Genomic DNA, 20,424 nt, shown 5'->3' on the forward strand with positions numbered 1-20,424 from the left:
TTGTTGACAGTTTTCAAATGGGATAACTCAAGAAAGGATAGACGGATTTCTACTTTCTAAGTATGCAGTAATGTTACTCTTAGTAGCAGTAGTAGAATAACCCTATTTGTCTAAAATGACAGCCTAGTTGCGGCCCTAGGCCCGAATTGTCAGGCATAAAATTGAGCATATTTCATTAACATCTAACTTACGCAAAGTGTGGTGCGCTTTGTATCCAAAATGTATTAGAGTATAATGCTTTTTGTTACATGGACTACAACACCAGATAAACATCACACAGCTTCATAAATCTTTCTCCAAAACTGCAGTAGGACAACAACATTTGCATACAAGGGGCGAGTTTATTTGGGTGAACGGGCCGGCTGGACGAACGGATGTTTCGTTCCCTTTGTACTATCCCATGCCGTCCCTTTCCTTGGTGCTGAAAGACCTTCCCCTTTGTACTATCCTGTACCGTCCCTTTCCTTGGTGCTGAAGGACCTTCTCCCACTTTGTACTATCCTGTACCATCCCTTTTCATAGTTCTGAAGGACCTTCCCACACTTTGTATTACACTGTACCATCCTTTATCTTAGTGCTGAAGGCATGTGTAAATTGTAAGTCAATAACAGTATAACAAAGCAAACAAACTGAATAAAACATCAAATGAAGAGTTTGATGTTTTAAGTCATTTTCATTAGTTGCCATTGGTTGACAGATAGCCTTATAAATTCATTTGGCCATGACATTTGGGTGACCACTTATACTACCTTAGGCCATACCGTATATCAGCTAAATCTATATCACTTTATAAACCTAAGCCAAAACAAAGAACAACATAAACCTCACACAGGTTGGTTAGAAACACTATTTATTCAATGTTGATCAGAAATTCTATGACTGCCTCATGTTTCAAAGTCTTAATCATGTACATCACCAGTTGGACAATCCATAGAAAACTGGTGTTTAATTTGTTAATGTGCTTGAAAGTGCTAGCAGAAATACGATGTGGTAAACTGGAGCTCGAATATAATATAGGATGAACACCAGGCTTATGTGTTGGGAGAGCTGAAGAATGAATGATAAGAGAACAACTAAGATCTTATTGTCTAGCTGCTGACATGTGGCCATGCTGGAGTCTTTGCTGCCCTGTGTGTCTTGATAACTTGTTCTGGAGCAGCAGGATGTTGGACCTCATGTTCTCATAACTGCAATAATGGAGTCAAATAGTTAGTCTCTAACACTCTCTCTTACCTCTAACAGAATATCAGACATGAACAGAGAAGCAAATAGGTTCTGAGTTCAGATTTTATCAAGTTGATTATGTTTACCTAAGGAAAACATATTGTTTTTTGCTCTGTTTCTTTTTCTTCTCCAAACCAATAAGGTCAATGACCTGAACCAGATGTCTGTCACCATGGTAACTAGTGTTGGGTTACATCATGTTGCAATGTTATAGCAGGAGGGATTTAGACTCCTGTCACAATAGGTACATTCTATCATCTAAGGACTGACTGCATACCTGGCATTTTTCAATGCAGTTAACCAGTCGTTGCACTCATCAAGAGATCTGCAGGCAAAGTAATACTTGCATTCCGGGTCGTCCTGTAGAGCTATGTAGAAGAAAAACTCATTTCAGTTCTTATCATTGAACAAACGTTAATTATTTACCAGGTACCAAAGTTATCCATCCCCCTCCCACTTAATGACTGAATACTTATGGTCTCATTCATGTTTTTTCATCCGTTGGGCTGGCTATAAGGAATTTTCTTACCAATATGAACACACTTTCATACATGTACAGCTGCTTACTTTTTAGGTTGGTAATAATCTAGGTTAACTAGAAGTAATGCATAAATGAGACCTTATGTCATGTGTACATTTGTACTGCCTATTTACTTGTACATGTGCAACACAGAAGGAAATGTTGCCACTGAATGCCATGGCACATTGCTGCTCTCCAAAGCTTCATGAAGCTTGGGTACATGTTTACTACCTTACCTATAGAAAAAACATTGGCCTTGTCTGCTTTTGGTTCTGGCTGAATTTTACATCTCTCCAGCAACACAGCTCCTACAGGCTGAAGGTCACATAAAACAAACAAAACAAACAAATAACACATCATAAAATCATGAATAGAGACAGTTACAAGTCAAATCATTATACATTCCAACATAGTCATACAACATCTGTAATAAAGTGCTGTAGCTGAAAAAAATATCCCGACTTTCGATAGCAACTGCAACCTATCGTAATAACCCATGCCCAGTCTCGTACCTCCAGAATCTGGCCTTGTTCATTTGTCTTGAATAAGAAGAGAAAGTTGGCCTTGAGTCTGATGAGTCTGTCCTTGTATCCTGGTTAAACGAAAAAAAAATCATTAATGACAAAGGAGATAAATGATCACAATTGCAATGGTGCCACTGACTTGTCAGTCTATTTCTATTATTTCCCCAGGTGGTAAATGTTCTACAGCCCTAATAATAATGTCAGCATGTTTTCTCGTTCATACTCTTGTACGAAAGTCAATTCTCTTGTGCCCATTTGTCTCTCTGTATGTTTCGTTATAGAATATAGACCTTACGAAAGTCGCTATGTCAAGATTGTTGTGTCAATAAAGTTCTCTATGATTTAAGTTGGTTTTACCTTCCACAAGTCTTCCCTTGGTGCCTGACATCCGGTGCAGAATCTTGCCTTCCTTTTCTGGTGACTGCAGGGCCAGACTTAGGAGTCTTTTTCACTATACCGCATGGTGCTTCTAGACATAGGAACAAGCCATTAAAATATCAGTTTGGGCTCCTTTTTTCGGAGTCCCTAGCACCTTCTACTGGAACTGCAGGGGCATTTCTTTAAAAATACCATGTATTTGATGGAGGATAACTCAAGAACTGGATGGCAGCAATGGAAAACAACTCATTACATATGATGAAACATTTTGTCACTCTGGAGTCTGGACTGACAAAATCTTAAACCATTCCATTCTCCGTGGTAGACAAAAATCAAAACTCATTCATTCAAATTGGAATGACAGATTTAGGCCACACACATGCAACCAACAACATAACCTTCTGACGAAGGTAATTATACAAGTCTCACTTCAAATCTATGTCTAGGATAGTAATTAGAAGAGGCAGGTTGACAACAAAACGTCTTAAGATCCGATTTACCGCTGTGAAAATGTGATCTTTGCCGGACAAAAAGTTAGACCTCCGGTACACTAGTGGGCTGTGGATGTGGATGTTTTACACAGTTCTCGTGAAACCACGCGAGATTTGCAGGGACCAAGCGTCATTTCCGGCCACTTGTGACGCCGCCATCTTGCTTTGGGTTGGAAACTTGCGTACCTGTGGTTCGGCTGGAAATCTGTCCTGCCACGGGTTTTACAGGCTTTATCCAGTCCATACAGAAGAAGAAGGATTTCCCCGGAACCAGTAGGGGCGCTATGAACAACGAAGCCGGTAGAGGTGCGTTTTCTGTCTAACCCTTGCCAGATAATGTTGTGGCGTCTAGCGTCCTCTTTAATTTTGCAAACACACAACAGATTACGCAGAAAATACAATTGTATATGCATGGAGGTAAAGAGGAAAACACTAGTCTGGATTCTAGACCAGAATTAGCCAGCGTGCAGGGATCAGGGCGTAACTGAGGGAGTCTGTGCTACGATTTCCTTGGGGTGATGTTTGCCCTGGAGCCGAGAAACAGGCCCCGGAGGCAGTCTGGCACCCAGGCGAGAAAACACATAAATTATATTCTGTCGTCTACCCATGACCCATGAAAATAATTGCTCTCCTGTGTGTATAATGTTGAAATCTGTATCGTAATGAAATGAGAAATCTATATCATAAGGATATATATATTTGACAAAAAATGTCTAGAGGAAATGTAAGATGTCATAATTTGTGCCTGACCAAATTTAAAAACGTTTGCATAGCCTCGCATCCAGGCCATCTTAGGTAAAAGTTTCCCTCTATCAAATTATTGATAGTATCATACGAACATGGTGTTGTAGATTTTCTTATATATCCTGTTGTAGAGAAGACTGAAGCTTCAATTTTGCAGTAGGTTTTTTAGATGGTATCAACGTGTGTCAATTTTCAACCAACAAATTTTATGGCAACATGCGATTTTGCATGTGAGTTGTAATTGAAAAATTTAGTATTTCAAGCCCTGGTATGCAATGTCGAATGGTAGCCTGGAGTATATAGTGAGTGTGAGTTGTCATGTTGACCAGGTGGTGGTGATGAAGCTGTCAACTTGCTGGATGATCGTTGTTGTGTTGTTCAGATGGTGGTGATGAAGCTGTCAACTTGCTGGATGATCGTTGTTGTGTTGTTCAGGTGGTGGTGATGAAGCTGTGAACTTGCTGGATGACATCCTGTGCCTGTCTGGGGAAACCCCTGCTGATGACGATCTCTTCATGGAAAACAAGGACAAAGCCGAGGGCGCCAAGAAAGGTACTACCACTAATTGTGTACCTGAGTTGTGTACCTAAACAAATCTTACTCTATTCTTAGGTACAGATACAAGTACAGGTACACAGGTTTACCTGTACCTGAACAATTCAACAAATTATCATGTTCTTCTGAACTTCTTCAATAATGACAAACATTTTTTTCTTTTGATATAGAGTTAGGGTTAAGTTTTTGTTTATGGAGAATAGTCTGTCAAAACATGGGCAAAACTAACATGTTTTTCATTCCATCCTCTATATTAGTGGCCTCATGCAATATCAAAGTGTCAAAATTTGATACTGTTCCTGTTCAAAAAGTATTTACATGGAACTGTTCTTTGAATATGGAACATTATGTCATGACTTACTTCTCTTGTGAAGTTTGATCTCTAATTTTCCTTTATGCAGTACTGATCTGTACTAGACCTCTAAATTAGACAAAATCAGAGTGATTTCCCTTCTTTGTTTCAGGTATGACAGGAAAGTCAGGAAGACTGAAACACAGGAAAGCAGCTGGGACCACACGGGCCCAGAGGTCCAACAACGCTGCAGACAAGTCTCCCCGCCAAAAGATGGAAGCACCGGGAGACGACAAGACTGCAGAAGTGCCCGGGAAGACACTTGTAGGCGGTAACTCAGCGAACAAAGAGACACTCGGAGGGAGTGAGAGGAAGAAGGGTCCCGGGCGTGGAAGGAAGGCCCGAGAAAATAAGAAAAACGTAGAAACCAGTCAGGAGAGTGACAAGGAGAAGAAACAAGAGATGGAAAAGCCAGAGAGAGAAGCAGCTAAAGTCAAGCAGAAAGAGAAAGATGTTAGTAAGCAGCTTCTTGACAGGGCCCAGACAGAGGGTAAGTTATCTGGTGTTATTTAGACCATGTTCACAGTTGATTTGACTGTGTGGATGACATCCTCTCAGAACACAAAACTGATGCGAGCGTGCAAATAAAAAGTTTGGCAAAAAAAGCACCCTTCATTATGAAATCTATGTCTGTGGTCATGAAAATTTAACAAATGACTAAACACACAGAGTATGGTATGGAATAGACTCTTCATTTTATTTCTTTACATTTTCTTCTTTTCCTTTGGAATTGATTTTTGCATTCTACGGAAAATATCTTTATACAGGTGATACAATAGAGGACAAGGAAGACAATACACTAGAACTGACAGATGAGGGAAACACTGATATAGAGCAGAAAAAGACTCCTAAGAAACATGGTGAGAGCAGGAAGACAGCAGAGCATGGCAAAAGTGCAGCTTCAAAGGAGGAGAAAGAACAGGTAATTCCTGAAAAATTTCATATTTCACTTCTTAATCCCACACCATACAATCATAGGACATTGGGATATTATAGTTATCATGTACATCAAAGTCTTGTCTGATTTAGTGAAATATTTTGTGAAATTTTCTGGAGATTTTTTCTGTAGGGCCATCCTGTCTCACATGTGCCAACACAAAAACCATGGTGTGAGACTTACAGTCCAGTGTAACTCCACAAGATCTCTGCCAACAGGCCTACTGACCTTACTTGCATTATAAATGGAAAGCATTTGTTATTTGTCAGTCAAAAACATTAACATCATTTGTGAAGGTATGAGGTTGTGGAACTTATACAAAGTTTCTACTGCTATGAATTTTATGTCTGAATATTCGGAAAGTATCACTTATTGCTTTTTACTTGTACTTCCAGATCCTTGAACTGTTATCCATGTCAAAGAGTGAGGCATATAATCGTGAAGGTAAGATATAATCCTTGTTTTTCTAATAGGGAACACAGCATTGATTTTCCTTTGTTCAAATACAGAATGATAGCTTTAAAATGAAGTACAATATGCTTGACTTGTGTCATTGTTGCTAGATGCCCCCCTTGGTCTGGAGAATCTGGAGGAAGAGGAAGAAGAGGAGGCTATGGAGGTGACTGAGGACCTGGGCGGTGTGGTGGAACCCCCTGCCCCTGACACGGAGCCTGTCTCCAGTCAGGAGATGGAGTTTGACACCCGTAGCGAGGCCAGCACGTCATCCTCACATTCCCACAGCTTCAGCAGTCCCAGCCACAGTCTGAGCCGCAGTCCCAGTCCCAGTGGGATGGACTCACGCTCCCCCAGCAGGAGTCTCAGCCCCACTGGCTCAGACCTGGGGGGAGAAGGTAACTAGTTAAACTACTGTGCCTCAAGCCTGGGTATTTATATGGACCCATCATAGAATTTTTTTTAATCCAACAATTCATGAGTCATGACAGGACTAGACACGTTAATGGTTTTTTCAGCTTACTAGTATTCTATGCCGCCACCAATGCAGAGGACAAATACAGGACAGGACAATACTCATTCAAGTGAGGAAAGTTGTGTAAAGTGCCTTTCCCAAGGGCACAAGACTAGTGGCATGGCAGGACTCAAACCCAAGACCTCTTGGTTCTGAGTCGAACACTCTGCCATTATGCCACACCACCCCAGAATTATTTGCAATACACGTTCCACAATACACATTCCAGATGCCCGACTGGAAGCAACAAGCATATAAACTTGTAATGTTGCCTTTGACTGTGCAGCAACTGATACAATTTGATGAGTGAATTTTCTTTTCTTGAATTGTCAAAAGGCTAAAGTAGTCCATCATATTCATTCTCTTGCCATGGTTGCATGATTTTTGTTATTTTCTCTTCTTACCCTTTAGGGACAGAAAGTAAGAAAACTTCACATGATGATCGAAGGAAGAGGAAGAGGAAAATCTCCCCAATTGTTTTTGACAGAGGAAACACTTCTGACTCGGAAAATGAAGCAGGTAGGATGAACTTCACAGATCGCCCAAACATGAAGAATGTTGCCAGTTTAAAACCACTGTAAAATGCTTTTCTGTTTGATGTCTTAGTTGTTAGTACATGTACTTCCAGGAATAATAGTGTTCCTTGCCTGTATCTGTATAGGTTGGTATAACTGCCCCTCAGTGTAACACACCAACATGACTATCACCATGCATAGATTTTGTAAAATGTAGAAGTCATTTATGTAAATGAAGGTTAGACATCAATGTAATAAGATACACTTGTAAGGAAACCTAAAAGCTAACCAGTTGCTTGAGTAACAATTTCTTTGTGTATCATTAATACACAAAATTTACAAAAGCTCTGGTAGGCTCACAAAACATATGTTACACATTAAAGGATTACAAGCTACTAAGTACATTATACATTTGATGTTTTGCATTGCAGCATCAAGATCAAAAAGAACAAGGGTCCCTTCATCAAGTGTGAAAGCAGTGAAGAAAGGTTTGTATGCACAGTAACACTGGTTAGATAGAAAACCCAGTAAAGTAAGGTCCTAAGAAAAATGTGGCTTAGTATAATTTCTAACTATCTAAGCTGATATTTTTGTATCTGCGAATTATTTTTGTATCTGCTTATTCTTGAATGCTAAAACACATCCTGCCTGGTCTTCAGATCAGTCCTCCAAACTTCGGTACTTGTTCCGCGATGCCAGGTTCTTCCTAGTAAAGAGTAACAACCATGAGAACGTGGCACTGGCAAAAGCAAAGGTAAGCTTAATATTGCTTTTGGTGTGTCTTTTTTGTCTTATTGGATACTTTGGCCAGCAATAACTCGAGTAACCTACATCATACTTGTCAATTATACACACATTTTACTTGAATTATTATGTGTCAAAATGGGGAAAGTGGCATTCCAAACTGAAAGTGGAGAGTGTTTATAGATCGATAATGTTATGATATTTAGAAGGTGGGTAGATCTAGGGAAGACAAAAGTCAAGGTTGATTATGCATCTGAGACTCTCCTAGCAGCCTTCCTATGTACTGCAGCAACACGTCCTGTTTTTGTACATTTTGCATGATCCAGGTAACAGTTATAGTGTGTCTATTCCAGGGTGTGTGGTCTACTCCTCCCAACAATGAAATGAGGCTCAACCAGGCTTTCAAGGTTTGTAGTATAACTAGTCTTAAATGTGGGGGTTTCCAGTGTTCTTACTTGTAGTTGTAGCATTTCAACCTCTGGACTAGGTGAGATTTTGAACTTCCAAGTTTCAGAATCAGTTGTTTTGATTTCCATTTGACATTGTTAAAGGCTAGGTACTTGAAGGTGAGTGTATGTAATTAACTGCAATCAGAACACCCTCATTGCACATGTCTTACTTCAGGCCTCAAGTTGCTAATTAATTAGTTTCAGTAGTTAGCAATAATTGGAACCAGTGGACAGGTGACTGTAACTTGTATGTTCAACAGGAATCCCGCAACATCATTCTGGTGTTTTCTGTGAAGGAGAGTGGCAAATTCCAAGGTATGTTGTTATCCCACATGGAACAGTGAACTGTTTTCAGATAGCTGACAAATTTGAGGCCATATTATCAACTGAATATGCTGCCTAGTGCTCCACAAATATTGCCATTGCAATTTTCATTAAGAAAGAGAGAAAGAGTACATGTTCAGGTTAGTTGACAGAAGATGTATTTTTCAGGTTTTGCTCGTATGTCGAGTGAGTCGCGTCGGGATGTGAAGCCTATCCAGTGGGTTCTGCCTCCAGGCCTGAGTGCCAAGGCTTTGGGAGGAGTCATCAAACTAGACTGGATCAACAGGTAAGGCCAGAATTTTTCATTTGTGATGTTCAATATGTGTTGATACTGATGATGATAAAATGAGACTCTTACTATAGCTTTCATTCTTCGATGCTGTCAAGTAAATGGTCAGGAAAGACTTCAGTCGTGTACATGCATTGAGTTATTACCAATTTTGTTTCCTTTCTTTAAGTTCTGATGAAAGTAGAATTTAGCCGGACAGTTTTGGTGCTGCCTCGGGGTGTAGTTTTGGATTGAAGGTTTTAGATTATTCTAAAATAATTCTTGTTTTTTCTTGTGCTTTACTTTTTGTCATTGGTGTGTCTGTGTTTCTGCCATTTGTCAGGCATGAACTGCCCTTTACCAAGACCACACATCTGTTCAACGCATGGAATGAGAACAAGCCCATCAAGATAGGCAGAGATGGCCAGGTGAGTCAGGCAACCATTTCTCTATTTTCAACAGTTCTGTCATGACTAGTGGTGGGTATCTGTATGGAAAATAACTGGACTTGTGTCAGGATATATACATGTACATGTCAGATAGATTTGTTTCCATGACTCCAACTCTATATTCCCATATTTGTTCTAGGAGTTGGAGCCCAACTGTGCCGCCGCCCTGTGCCAGATGTTCCCGCCTGACGAACACGTGGACTTGTCGGCGATTTGCCGCCGCAGCAGAAGACAGTACTACGGGGAAAAGAAACGACACGACGTGCCACGTAGCGAAGAACGCGTACGGCGATCCGACGGTGCTTCCTCGAGGTTAGCGTTTGGACTGTTGATGGTCTTAGGACAATTCCTGGCCGTTATGCAGATGATTCGGACTGAAAATATGTTGCTGAAGAATGTACCGGACATAACCCAGATTCTTTCTTGGAAGGAACCTTACATTTGCCCAAGCTGAAGTTTTAAAAAAAATATGATTCTGAAAGCTGCCAACAGCCACACTTCTGCCCCCCGATGGTGTGGAGGCCTGGGCTGACAGGCTTTCTGTACTCTTTTGTCCAAATGCCCAGTCCAGCCGAGAAGGGCTAACTCTGTGTCTCTGCACAACACAGGCACAGCAATAGCTTATCATACATTCAATGTTGCTTTTGACATTTGCAGAAGCACGCAGTACAAGGTGTACATTGTTTTCTGTCCTTTTGACTCACATTTTACATGTACACAATGTAGTCGTCAGTATGCGAGAACATACATGTAGGTACTAACATATCTTCTCACAGGTTTTCAACAACAAAGGGGGTGTGTGTATCCCTTTTGCCCACAATGTCAGCAAGTTCCAAACAGGACCTTGGAGGACTGGCAGTTCAAGTATGGAATCCTTCTGCTCAGGGAGAATTAATGTACACAATGTGTATTCCTGTACCTCAGGTCTTTCCTCACAGGAGAGATTATGTTGCTGGTGATGTCCCTGTGCGAGTGTGCAAGCGTTTGTAGTCGCAGGCAGTACGTAGTGGAGGAAGAGTATTTTCCTGGGTAGGACCGTGGTGGACCAATACCAGTTTGCATGTGGAGCCAATGTTCTCTAAACCATTGCTTGACATTGGTGGGTGAGGCCTCAGCTTACTGTTGAAGTTCCCAGAACTGTCCCAATATGCAGACTTTGGTGTAGAGTTCCTGCCTCATGCCATTTATGGTATGACACAGGAATCCATGTGGGAATTCAGTGCACTTGTTTAGTCTGGAAACCCAGCGGATTGTGGCAGCAAAGCCCAGTCAATCTGCAGCAAGCAGTTGGGCCAAACCGCGTTTGTTGGACTGTTCCCCTTTCGTGAAAGACTGACAAATGCCCTTACTGGGCTGCAGTACTACAAATGACAGTGCCTTCCACAACACCACATTGGTACCAGTACAGACTGTTGAGAATTATCCCTTAGAGACATCAGTTCAGCATTAAGGGCTTTGCCATCAGTGATATCGTCAGAATGGTATGTTTTTTTCTTTTTCTTTGGATGCCACTACAGTTTGACATGACATTTAGTGTGTTAGAATGGGCATGTTATCTGATCGGCAGACCCTGTCCTATGAGAAGATCTCACAATTTACATATCCAAGGTAAGTATAAACCCTGGTACCCTGTCTGCTTAATTCATCCACCTATGTATGTAAGAACAGTCCTTTATTCCAGCAAACTTCGTGAAGCTACCATTGCACACTGGTTTTGTCCTAATTATAGATGATGAGTAGCAAATTGCCATGACAGTGCTCACTTCGAGATCCTATAACTGTACTGGTGTGGGTAACATTCAAATCACCTACACCGGATTGTACCAGCACAACTTGGTTCCAATTCTTTGTGTCACATTTTACACAGTACTTGGGGTACAAACAAAAATTCCTATTAAGTTTCAGGTCCCTTACATGGACTGGTGCAGGCTATGTGCAGGTAGACAACGGAAATATCTTCGCAACTTCGCAAATATTACCTGCACTAACCTGCATAATGAAGTTGCCCTGTACGTGATAATTCCCTTGGTACAGGTTCAACATGTAGCAGCATGCATTCATTTTTTCAACTCTCCAACAATTGACCTGGCATGAATTTGAGTATGGACAACGAATTTGGTTTTGATGTACAATTTTCTTCTTGTATATATTGTAGCATAATGTTTGTATACATGTATCCCAGGGCTACTCTGAAAAGAAGTGCCTAGTCACCAAGATAGCCACCCTGGTAAAAATGTAAAAACACAGAAATAAATGAATATAAATAGAAAATAAGAAAATGGGTATTTGCCCACTCTTAGTATATGCCAAATTTCTGGTTATGTAACCCCAAATTTAAAAGTTCAAATTGAATCCAGTTTCTTTGAAGCCGAAGAAGGAAGTTCCCATGACATTTTTGGTATAATAGTACCTGTTAACCTAGATCAATGTGACCGAGGTGTTTATTAACCCTTCATCTTGTCTAATGTTTTAATTGTTCTCAATTCAATAAAGATGATGTGAAACACACATACAAAATGTAGGTACGTGTAGATCCAGCAATGATGGTTGCATAGCTGGCTTGTTTGATTATCTTCGTTCTTGTAGATGTAACCAAGTTGTTATGTTGTGCTTCAGAAGATGGAGATACATGGAGTATGAAGAAGCAAGAAGAAAGCGCTTTCGCCGAGAATATTATGGCCCAGGTTCCATTATGTTGTTTTTTACCATGCAACTGTACTGTATACAATGTTTATTAAGTGCAATTATGATGTGAAGTACATGCAAGGCCTTTTGAGGACTACATGTAACTCAATGTAGTATTTATCATGTGTGTATTTTGTAGATTTTAGGGCTGTTTGATTTTTCGGAGGAGACAGGAAAATGTATTGGGGTGAAAAGACTGAGAGTTGTTAAAGGGGCATTATGTAACAGCCAAAAAACAATGTAACAGCTAGACAAACGATCAGAATGTAAACAAACATGGCTGATAGCTGTATTTGTAAATTTCCTCTACTTCCACACTGTATCATTCTAATGTTACATAATGCAGCTTTTAAAAAAATTAAAGAAGTTACCAATGCTGAGATTGGCTTAGGCCATGCCAGTTCAAGAGAGGGCTGATTTTCCATGGGTTTCCCATAAAACAGTTTGGCATAGAATTGTCGAGACAGATTCTGAACTTCGGTGATATCCATTTTCTTATGCCTATGTCTGTCATGTCCTCAAGATAAATAAATAAAGTAAGAAATCACATGATAAGGATAACTATGCACCAGTATTGTATCGGTTACATTGTCAGCTGGTAGAGGGTAAAGTTATTGAATTTCTGACTTTTGTCAACAGGGTACAAGGATCATCGTGGTAGACCAGAGGACAGGTCAGTAATCCTGATAAGGTTGACTTCATCACATGGCATTTATACAATCAAACCTGGTCAAAACAAACACTCAAGGGACTGAGGAAAGATGGTTGTTACCTCCATGAAAAGTGGAGATATTGTTTTAAGTGTGTTTCTGCATATTTCTGGATGAAAACTCATGAAAATTAATGTAATGTTTAACAGCCTCCGTTGATCATTTCTAGGCCTCGGTTTCACGGTATGCGGCGAGAGGCCATGATTAATGGGGTGAGTTATTGTCCTTGTGGTTTCAAAAGTATGAATATATAATAAAATATTACACACAAACACTCCACATGTCACCATAGGCAGTGTTAGAAACACCCTATCATGAACTTGGTCCCACTGAATTCTGAGAATCATACAGTGTCACTCTAAACACACTATGACCCAGGGCTTCGTACTGGTACACAGTACCGTGAAAATCAATTAGGTCTAAAATACTGAATCACTATGTACCAGTAAGGACTGGTATAAATTTACACTACCCTAGTGGCCTCATGCACACAAAGTGACGTCTAGAGGGAGAGTATTCAAGGACAGCTATTGAGTATTGTATGCAAGAAGAAACAGTCCACATGGCTCTGTTTTTTCAGTGGACCAAATGCAGAGGTTGTTGAGTGTAGAAACAGCTATTTAGCAAGAGCTCAGTGGCATATCACTAGATTGCCTAACTGAAACAGAAAAGTTCAACCTTTTTGTATTCTTTCAGTCCTATCCAGACTACATGCATGAGATGTATCCACCTACCAGACCACCACCTATGGCAATGCCACCCTACCCTGGACCTGTGAGTAATTCCAATGCAGCCCATAGTGTCCATGGACAAGTCAGGGCACAGTTTTGTTCATCGTTTATTTGCACATTCATTAAACAAGTCAATTTTAGAAGAAATAGGAAGAACAGAGACCCAGTAAGTCTTACCAAAGGAAAACATTGCTTTTGCTCTTGTTTCTGCTTCCATTCCAAACACTGACCTCTGACCTGGTCAATGACCTGAACCAGACCGTCTGTCACCATGATAACTGGTGTTGGGCTACATGTTGCAGTTTTATAGCAGGAGGGATTTAGACTCCTGTCACCATATATGTGAATGTATTTGAGTAAGAATTAACAGAGCAGACCATATGTGAAGGTAAACTTTGTGCATTTGCGTTGCAAATTTTACCTTTCTAGTTTTGTAATTGCCATTAACTGATGATTATCAAACATTGATTAAATGTTGTCTTCCCAGCCACCACATCAGCACCCAATAGATCCGTCATTTGGAGGCTATCCACACGCTACCCTACATCATGACAGACGTGTTCAGGACTATGCAGGGCCACACAGAGAAGACAGAGGCTACAAAGAGAAGAGAATGGTGTTGTACCTTTGATATTTCTTTTCCCATTTCAGTATTTTAATATGTACAAGGAATTGTTACTCAAGCAACTGGTTAGGTTTGAAATCAGAATTTTCAAGTGGTGTTCAACTACAGATTCTGTTAGTCACTGACAAAAAGGAGTGGATGCTACTTGAAATGCCTGACATGTATCCAGTAGCTTGAGTAATAATTCCTTGTATATCTCATTACCTTGATGTCTATCTTCATCAACATACTTGATATATAGTCCATGGTGCTGAACATCTGGATTTTTTCATAGCAGATTTCTGTCTGTCATATATGTACATCTAGCTGTCTTATTATTGATAAAGTTGACAACAGCTGGACTGAGATGTTGGAAATGTTGAGAAACTGTTGGGTCCACAGCTACATTAAACAAACCTGATTTGTGTCCTCCCATTGCAGTACGACTCCCACTCCCACGCAGTGGCCTGCGATGAGTTCCTCCGTCGGACGTCCCGCAGTAGCCGCAGTCGCAGCCAGCGGTTCAGCAGAAGATAAAGTCAACTGCAGAACACGACGCAGAGTAGGCTGCATAAGGAAGATTGTACATTATTAACTCGTTTATAAAGATACATGTATGTTTTACCAGTCAGTAGGTCATGTAGGAAACAATGTAAAGATAAGGCTTCAGTAGAAGTGTTCTACAGGAAGAAATATAGGCTTTTATTAATTGTAGTCCGATCGGTAACATTACTATTAGACATTCACAGCCTTATATCTGAGGAGGAAAATATGTAGGAACCAAAATTATCTTACTAAAGATCAGTTGTAATTGTTCAGGCAATGATAGCAAAGAATGTAGCAAAATTTTTTGTCTTGTTTTGCTATGGCTTGGAATGATTCATCGATATTGTTAATGAGAATGTGTTCCAAGTACACTGTCACCACAAAAGCTTCAGATGCTGTCAAAGATGAAGAAGAATTAATTAAGAAGTAAACATAGTCTATTGAAATATCAATATGCCATCAGTGAGGGCTGCCATCTACATTTAGAAGAAATCATGGATGGGAAAGAAAAGAAAGAAAAAAACATGATTTAGCAAAAGTTGTAGTGCCCGTAGGTCACTTCAAATTGATCTTTCTTTTTGCTTCCTGAATGTGAATATTACATGTATATGTACACGCAGCTTGTGACATTTTACCATACCTTGTACTAGTAACTAACATGTACCTTACTTAACATTCAGTCAAGTTGACTTGATTCAGACTGGACAATGTGTGATACAAGGTCCAAGTCAGTTGGTCAGCCAGTACAATGGGCGTTAGATTGATAAAAAATGAACCATGCAGCTACAAGTTTACCCAGCATCGTTTTCTTTAAACTTACAATATTTTTTATGATGCTGAGAGAATTCTCAGTTTTAGTTGAGTCTCCCACCAAGAGCTAGACATAGTCTGATTCACATTCATTTATTCAATCAACTAGTGTAGAAATGTTTTAATTTGCAACAAGGGTTTCCAACCTCGGCTGAGAGACAAGACTAATACGTTAGATCAACCTGAACTCAAGGACCTACGTACTTATTTCTTCATTTATCATAGATCCACATGCACAAGTTTGTTGCTTTATCAAGTTTTTTAACATATTTCAGGTGTTATTCAACATATTTTTGCACTGAACATGATTTTGTGAGACTGCACATTATAGACTTGAAGTCGAGTGCTTAGAGCATTTTTGACACTGTTACGTCTGGTCCTATGTAGTATTTATGTCTTTTATATGTCTGTTTATAATGTATGTTTATGTACCACGCATTGAGGTAAAAGTGTTAGCCATTCTGTCTATTGGACAGACATGCTTCAAGTAAACAAAACATCCGTAAAAAACTGGAATATACCATGTTGCAAGGTTTGTGGTACAAGTTCTCTGCTAACATTTTAAGTATAACGTACATTATTTCTTAATTTGCTTCAAAGACATTTGTTGATGTTAAGATAGATATTAAAAAACACTCGAAGTGCTGCTTGTTTGTATCTTAATCATTTGTTTAACATGGACATAAATAGAGGTCCTTCCATGTTCTTTTGCTGGTTTATGCAGAACTGTAGGGAAGTGAGTTTTTGTGAAGGATGATGGTATAATTTGTTTTTTTTTCTGCAAGAACTGGTTTATTGAAAGTAACGGCTTGTTGCCATAGAAAGTTTTGCAAGTTTATGTACTGTAATTGGAATATAGATACTCAAGGAATCTCAGGGTTAGACAGTCAATTGAACAGTAAAGAACCAGACTTGGAGTCTTTAGCATATACTGTTAGTAAGATCCAGTGACTAGGAAATTGATGGGCTGTAAAAGTGGCAAAGACGCCTGAAGTTTTCATTGAGCAAGCAACCGTTTCAGCTTTTTTGCTGTATTTGACAGTTTTTACAGACTTAAAGTACTTAAGTTAGTGCATACATAAGGGTAGGTAGCGTTAACTTTGCCCGTATCTATTATATGAAGCTAAACTTTTTCCTCAGTATGATTGCCTGTTACATCTAGAAGCAGTCAATACATTCCCCATACAGTGTATGTTGCTGCCACTACTTTTAAGCCTGTAATAAGTGACAAGGACTGTTAGAAATCTGTGGTTTTGGCGGATAAAATGTTGCCTGCATATATAGGATGGTTGTACCGTTAAACTGAAACGCCTTTGCCGCCAGACATCTGCTTGGATTACCCACCTCCACTTGCAAATACTAGCGTACAGTCCCTTAGATTTCATTGGTCGAGAGAAGTCCGTGACGTCACAGCGCAGCTGGGCGGTCTCGCACCGGAGTTTTTGCAGTCTGACGCAGTATTTTTCCCCGATCCTGTGTGATTAATGATTTAAAGGTAGACAACAACGTTTCTTAGTCACCTGCAGAGCTACATACAGGTAATGTTCACTTCAAGTTCTTTACGCAAAGCAAAATCATTGTTGACGGATTCTACCCCAAATATTCTGAGCATTTTGCGTAATTTTTTTTGGGGGGGGGAGGGGGCAGTTGGAGGGTGGTGTTTTGGAGAAATGAAAGCTAGCCGTTGCGACTCAGCTAGCCGCTTTTACAAATCTGTAAAACAATATATTCATACAAATTGTTAAAAGCAGCCTCCTGAGTCACCACGGTTAAGGAATAATTTACTAGTACTAGTATGTTTTGATGAGGTAACATCCCAGGTTGAAAAAGGTTGCAGATATAACTTAGCTTGGCGCACCAGCAAGATTTGCGCATTTTGCCCCTTACAATGCTATGAGGCCGGGTTGAGATTTCAAATTCGGGGGGAGCCTGTGGCACAATGACAAGCCATCAGCAGTCACCCTCATTCACTTGAGGGTGCAGCATCAGACTGGGACTCAAAGTGAACCAGGGTGTGCCCCCTTGATAGTGTCTTTATTGTTGTATTTCCAGACAGCCTGTACAGTCCTGCAGTATGGTGTGTATCGCATGTATCGTGGTACCTGTACTGCTGTGGGTGTACCACCGCTTCCTCAGGCCCATCGTGGAACCTCTGTTATCCAAGTTCCTGCCTGGCATCTTTCCCTCCAGCCAGCCAACTAAGTCTATCCAGGTGGGTTTGGAAGTTCCTTCTGCTTATATATATATACATTTGTAGTTATACACATTACATATCACTGTTGCTGAACACCATGTACACATTTGCCATCCATATGCCCATACACATACGTATCACTAGCTGTTGCTGAACACCATCTACACATTCACCATCCACATGCCCATATGGTGTTGGAAACCTTTCACAGACCTGTCCCTGGAACTGAATGCCATCTGTACAACCACACACATGCCCCTGGGCCTGAACACCATCCAGAGACCTGTCCCTAGTGCTGAACGTGATCTATGTATACACAACTACATACTTACCCCTAGTTTTGAACACCATCCACACACTTGCCTCTGACTCTCTGGTGCTGAACACTATCCACACTTCCTGTGCTGAACACCATCTCTAAACACACACCTGTCCATGGTGCTGAACACCATCTGCACACAAACACACATCTTTATGGTGCTGAATGCCATCCACATACACATCTCTGTCCCTGGTACTAAACACCATACATATAGTACAATTGAATCTGTCCCTGGTGCTGAACACCATCCACACGTCACACAATAGGTAAACCTGTCTGCTGTGGTGAATTACTTTTTTGTAAATTTTGTAATTTTGAGAACCAAAAAATAATTTCGTGTGGCATTAGGTTCAAAGTGACTGCTGTGACACTCTTTCTTGTATCCATTTAGGAAACTGAAACTCCTCCAAGATGTCCCCTATCCAATGGAAATGTAACAGGGGATCCAGCTGAGAAGAAAGACAAGTAGGGAAGAAGACTGACTGAACAGGGACCTGCCATTTTTATCAAGATGATGATAAATAGTTTATTGCAAAAACATGCCCTAGGGCTAATTGCAAGTAACGTTATAAGCAACATACATATTATGATATAATACTAGAGAGGTAACATTTGCAAAGCAAATGCATAATGTTTACCTTTGCATTTGGTCTCCTCTGTTAATTCTTACTCAATTACATTCATATATATGTTCAGACAGGAGTATAAATCCCTCCTACTATACAACATATATGGTACCAGTTTTGTTGGGTTGGACTTCTTCTGATGAGACAGTGAAACTTCTGGAAGATGAATTTACCCACTTCTTCTGTGATATGTGGGTTCTTTGATTTTAGGAGTAAAGTTGTTTTCTCATGGTTAGGAATAGTGGGAAAGTAATGGTGTATTTTATTGACATATATCAAGAACTGAGGAAACCAAGTTATCAAGTAGCATACTAATGATAGGCCCTTAATTAGCTGAAGTCAATTTCCAAGATAAACTCAAACAGATACCAGATACCTTTGACCCAGTGTTGTGGTCACACTTCAGAGAAGCCACATGACAAGCCTCACTGGGTCTGTCTACTGAGGAAGACCAGAGTGACTAGTCGAAAGCTGTAGGTGAGAGCTGAGAGCAATCTCTTGTGTTGGAACAAAAGTTTTAAATACCAACACAGACAAACTTTCATTATAGTTAAAGTCAACCACATAACCATATTTGTCAACCATATTGATATACATATTCACTTGTGTATATATTAATTAAATAAATGGACATTGTACCTACCATGTTTAACTGTGTGAAAAATAAATAAGCCCAACACAAATATTAGAAACTTGATTTTGGTCCATCTCATTCGAGTTGTTATTGATTACAATGTATTACATACAACGAGTATTGTTTAGGTGTATGTGTTCCTGCAGTTAAGCATTTGGTTCATCCGCTGTAGTTTTAGCAGTCCTGCAGTGCAAACTTCGCCCGATAGGGGGCAATGTACAGTGGTGGACATTGCATGTGCAAGTGTACCTGGAGTTCCACTGAATTCCTAGTCAACTTTTGTGTAAACAGGCAATGTCATAGTAGCTCATATACCATATCAGAAAAGAACAAGAAATAGTCATGCCTGCAAGTACCAGAGTTATCAACCAAGGATTGAGGTGTTCAAAAAGTCATTCTTTCCTAAGACTATCCAAAGTGCAGTTGGGGCATCATCATTACATATTTGTAGCTTTAAACAATGTTTAGAGTTAGATGTATAAAGGCCAGGTGTAACACTAACAGGTCGTTTGGTGTAATATAGCCAGCTGCCGCCGCGCCGCGTGCCTGCGAAACTGGTGTGTTATGTCCATACAGAAATACTGTATCTGTATACTGTGCCGGTATAGTATATCCACCCTTCGGCGTAACACATCGGCTTAACACACTAGTACTACGGCTAAAGCGTCAAAACTATGTAACAATTTCTCATACACTAGCTATAGGCTAGGAAGGGGATTATTGGTCATCAAAATTCACTGAAAAGATTCCACTCGCCATTCCAATTGAGCGTAACGTTTGTACCTTGGAAATAAACAGGTTACTGCGGGTTTCTATTCATTCTTTACAGACTATGTATCCACAGCATCACACAAAACCCGATCGTCTTGGCTGTTTGAGACACACCACTGAATCAAGTTCGAAGCCAAGACACTTCGGCCGAATTGAATTCGCCACAGACGTCGTCTTCAAATACCTCTTCAAAGCGGTTTACTTTGTAACCGTTTCGGAAAAATTTAACCGATTTGGAGTGTCCACATACACTGCAAAAAATTGATCGCTTGGATGAATTTTGAAACGATTTGACGCCCAAACCGAATAATTCATTTCTGTATGAACCGGATCTAAATCCACAGGCCTGA

General features: G+C 40.2%; 3 protein-coding genes across 3 annotated transcripts; 2 read left to right on the plus strand and 1 right to left on the minus strand.

Moving 5' to 3' along the window:
* Nucleotides 1-833: 833 nt before the first annotated feature.
* On the minus strand, nucleotides 834-2,730 carry LOC109486352 (pleckstrin homology domain-containing family J member 1-like). Its single transcript, XM_019790180.1, is given in 6 exon segments — nucleotides 834-1,187; nucleotides 1,502-1,592; nucleotides 1,981-2,059; nucleotides 2,257-2,336; nucleotides 2,626-2,712; nucleotides 2,715-2,730. Coding segments are annotated over 6 exon segments (459 nt in total). The 3' UTR covers nucleotides 834-1,081.
* A 516-nt stretch (nucleotides 2,731-3,246) lies between these two features.
* On the plus strand, nucleotides 3,247-5,301 carry LOC109486012. The gene is made up of 3 exons (XM_019789707.1): nucleotides 3,247-3,443; nucleotides 4,317-4,433; nucleotides 4,901-5,301. Exons 1-3 carry the CDS (start codon nucleotides 3,422-3,424, stop codon nucleotides 5,299-5,301), a joined length of 540 nt encoding a protein of 179 aa, XP_019645266.1. The 5' UTR covers nucleotides 3,247-3,421.
* Nucleotides 5,302-5,507: 206 nt separating this feature from the next.
* Nucleotides 5,508-15,360, plus strand: LOC109486295 (YTH domain-containing protein 1-like). Its single transcript, XM_019790089.1, has 17 exons — nucleotides 5,508-5,710; nucleotides 6,121-6,169; nucleotides 6,289-6,576; nucleotides 7,104-7,211; nucleotides 7,639-7,695; nucleotides 7,867-7,961; nucleotides 8,305-8,358; nucleotides 8,661-8,715; nucleotides 8,893-9,010; nucleotides 9,336-9,420; nucleotides 9,581-9,753; nucleotides 12,058-12,125; nucleotides 12,766-12,799; nucleotides 13,006-13,048; nucleotides 13,533-13,610; nucleotides 14,055-14,183; nucleotides 14,613-15,360. Exons 2-17 carry the CDS (start codon nucleotides 6,139-6,141, stop codon nucleotides 14,706-14,708), a joined length of 1,512 nt encoding a protein of 503 aa, XP_019645648.1. The 5' UTR covers nucleotides 5,508-5,710; nucleotides 6,121-6,138; the 3' UTR covers nucleotides 14,709-15,360.
* The last annotated feature ends 5,064 nt before the right edge of the window (nucleotides 15,361-20,424 follow it).

Source organism: Branchiostoma belcheri, unplaced genomic scaffold, assembly GCF_001625305.1.
Source record: "Branchiostoma belcheri isolate BF01 breed outbred unplaced genomic scaffold, Haploidv18h27 scaffold8, whole genome shotgun sequence".
In the NCBI taxonomy this organism is placed as follows: domain Eukaryota; kingdom Metazoa; phylum Chordata; class Leptocardii; order Amphioxiformes; family Branchiostomatidae; genus Branchiostoma; species Branchiostoma belcheri.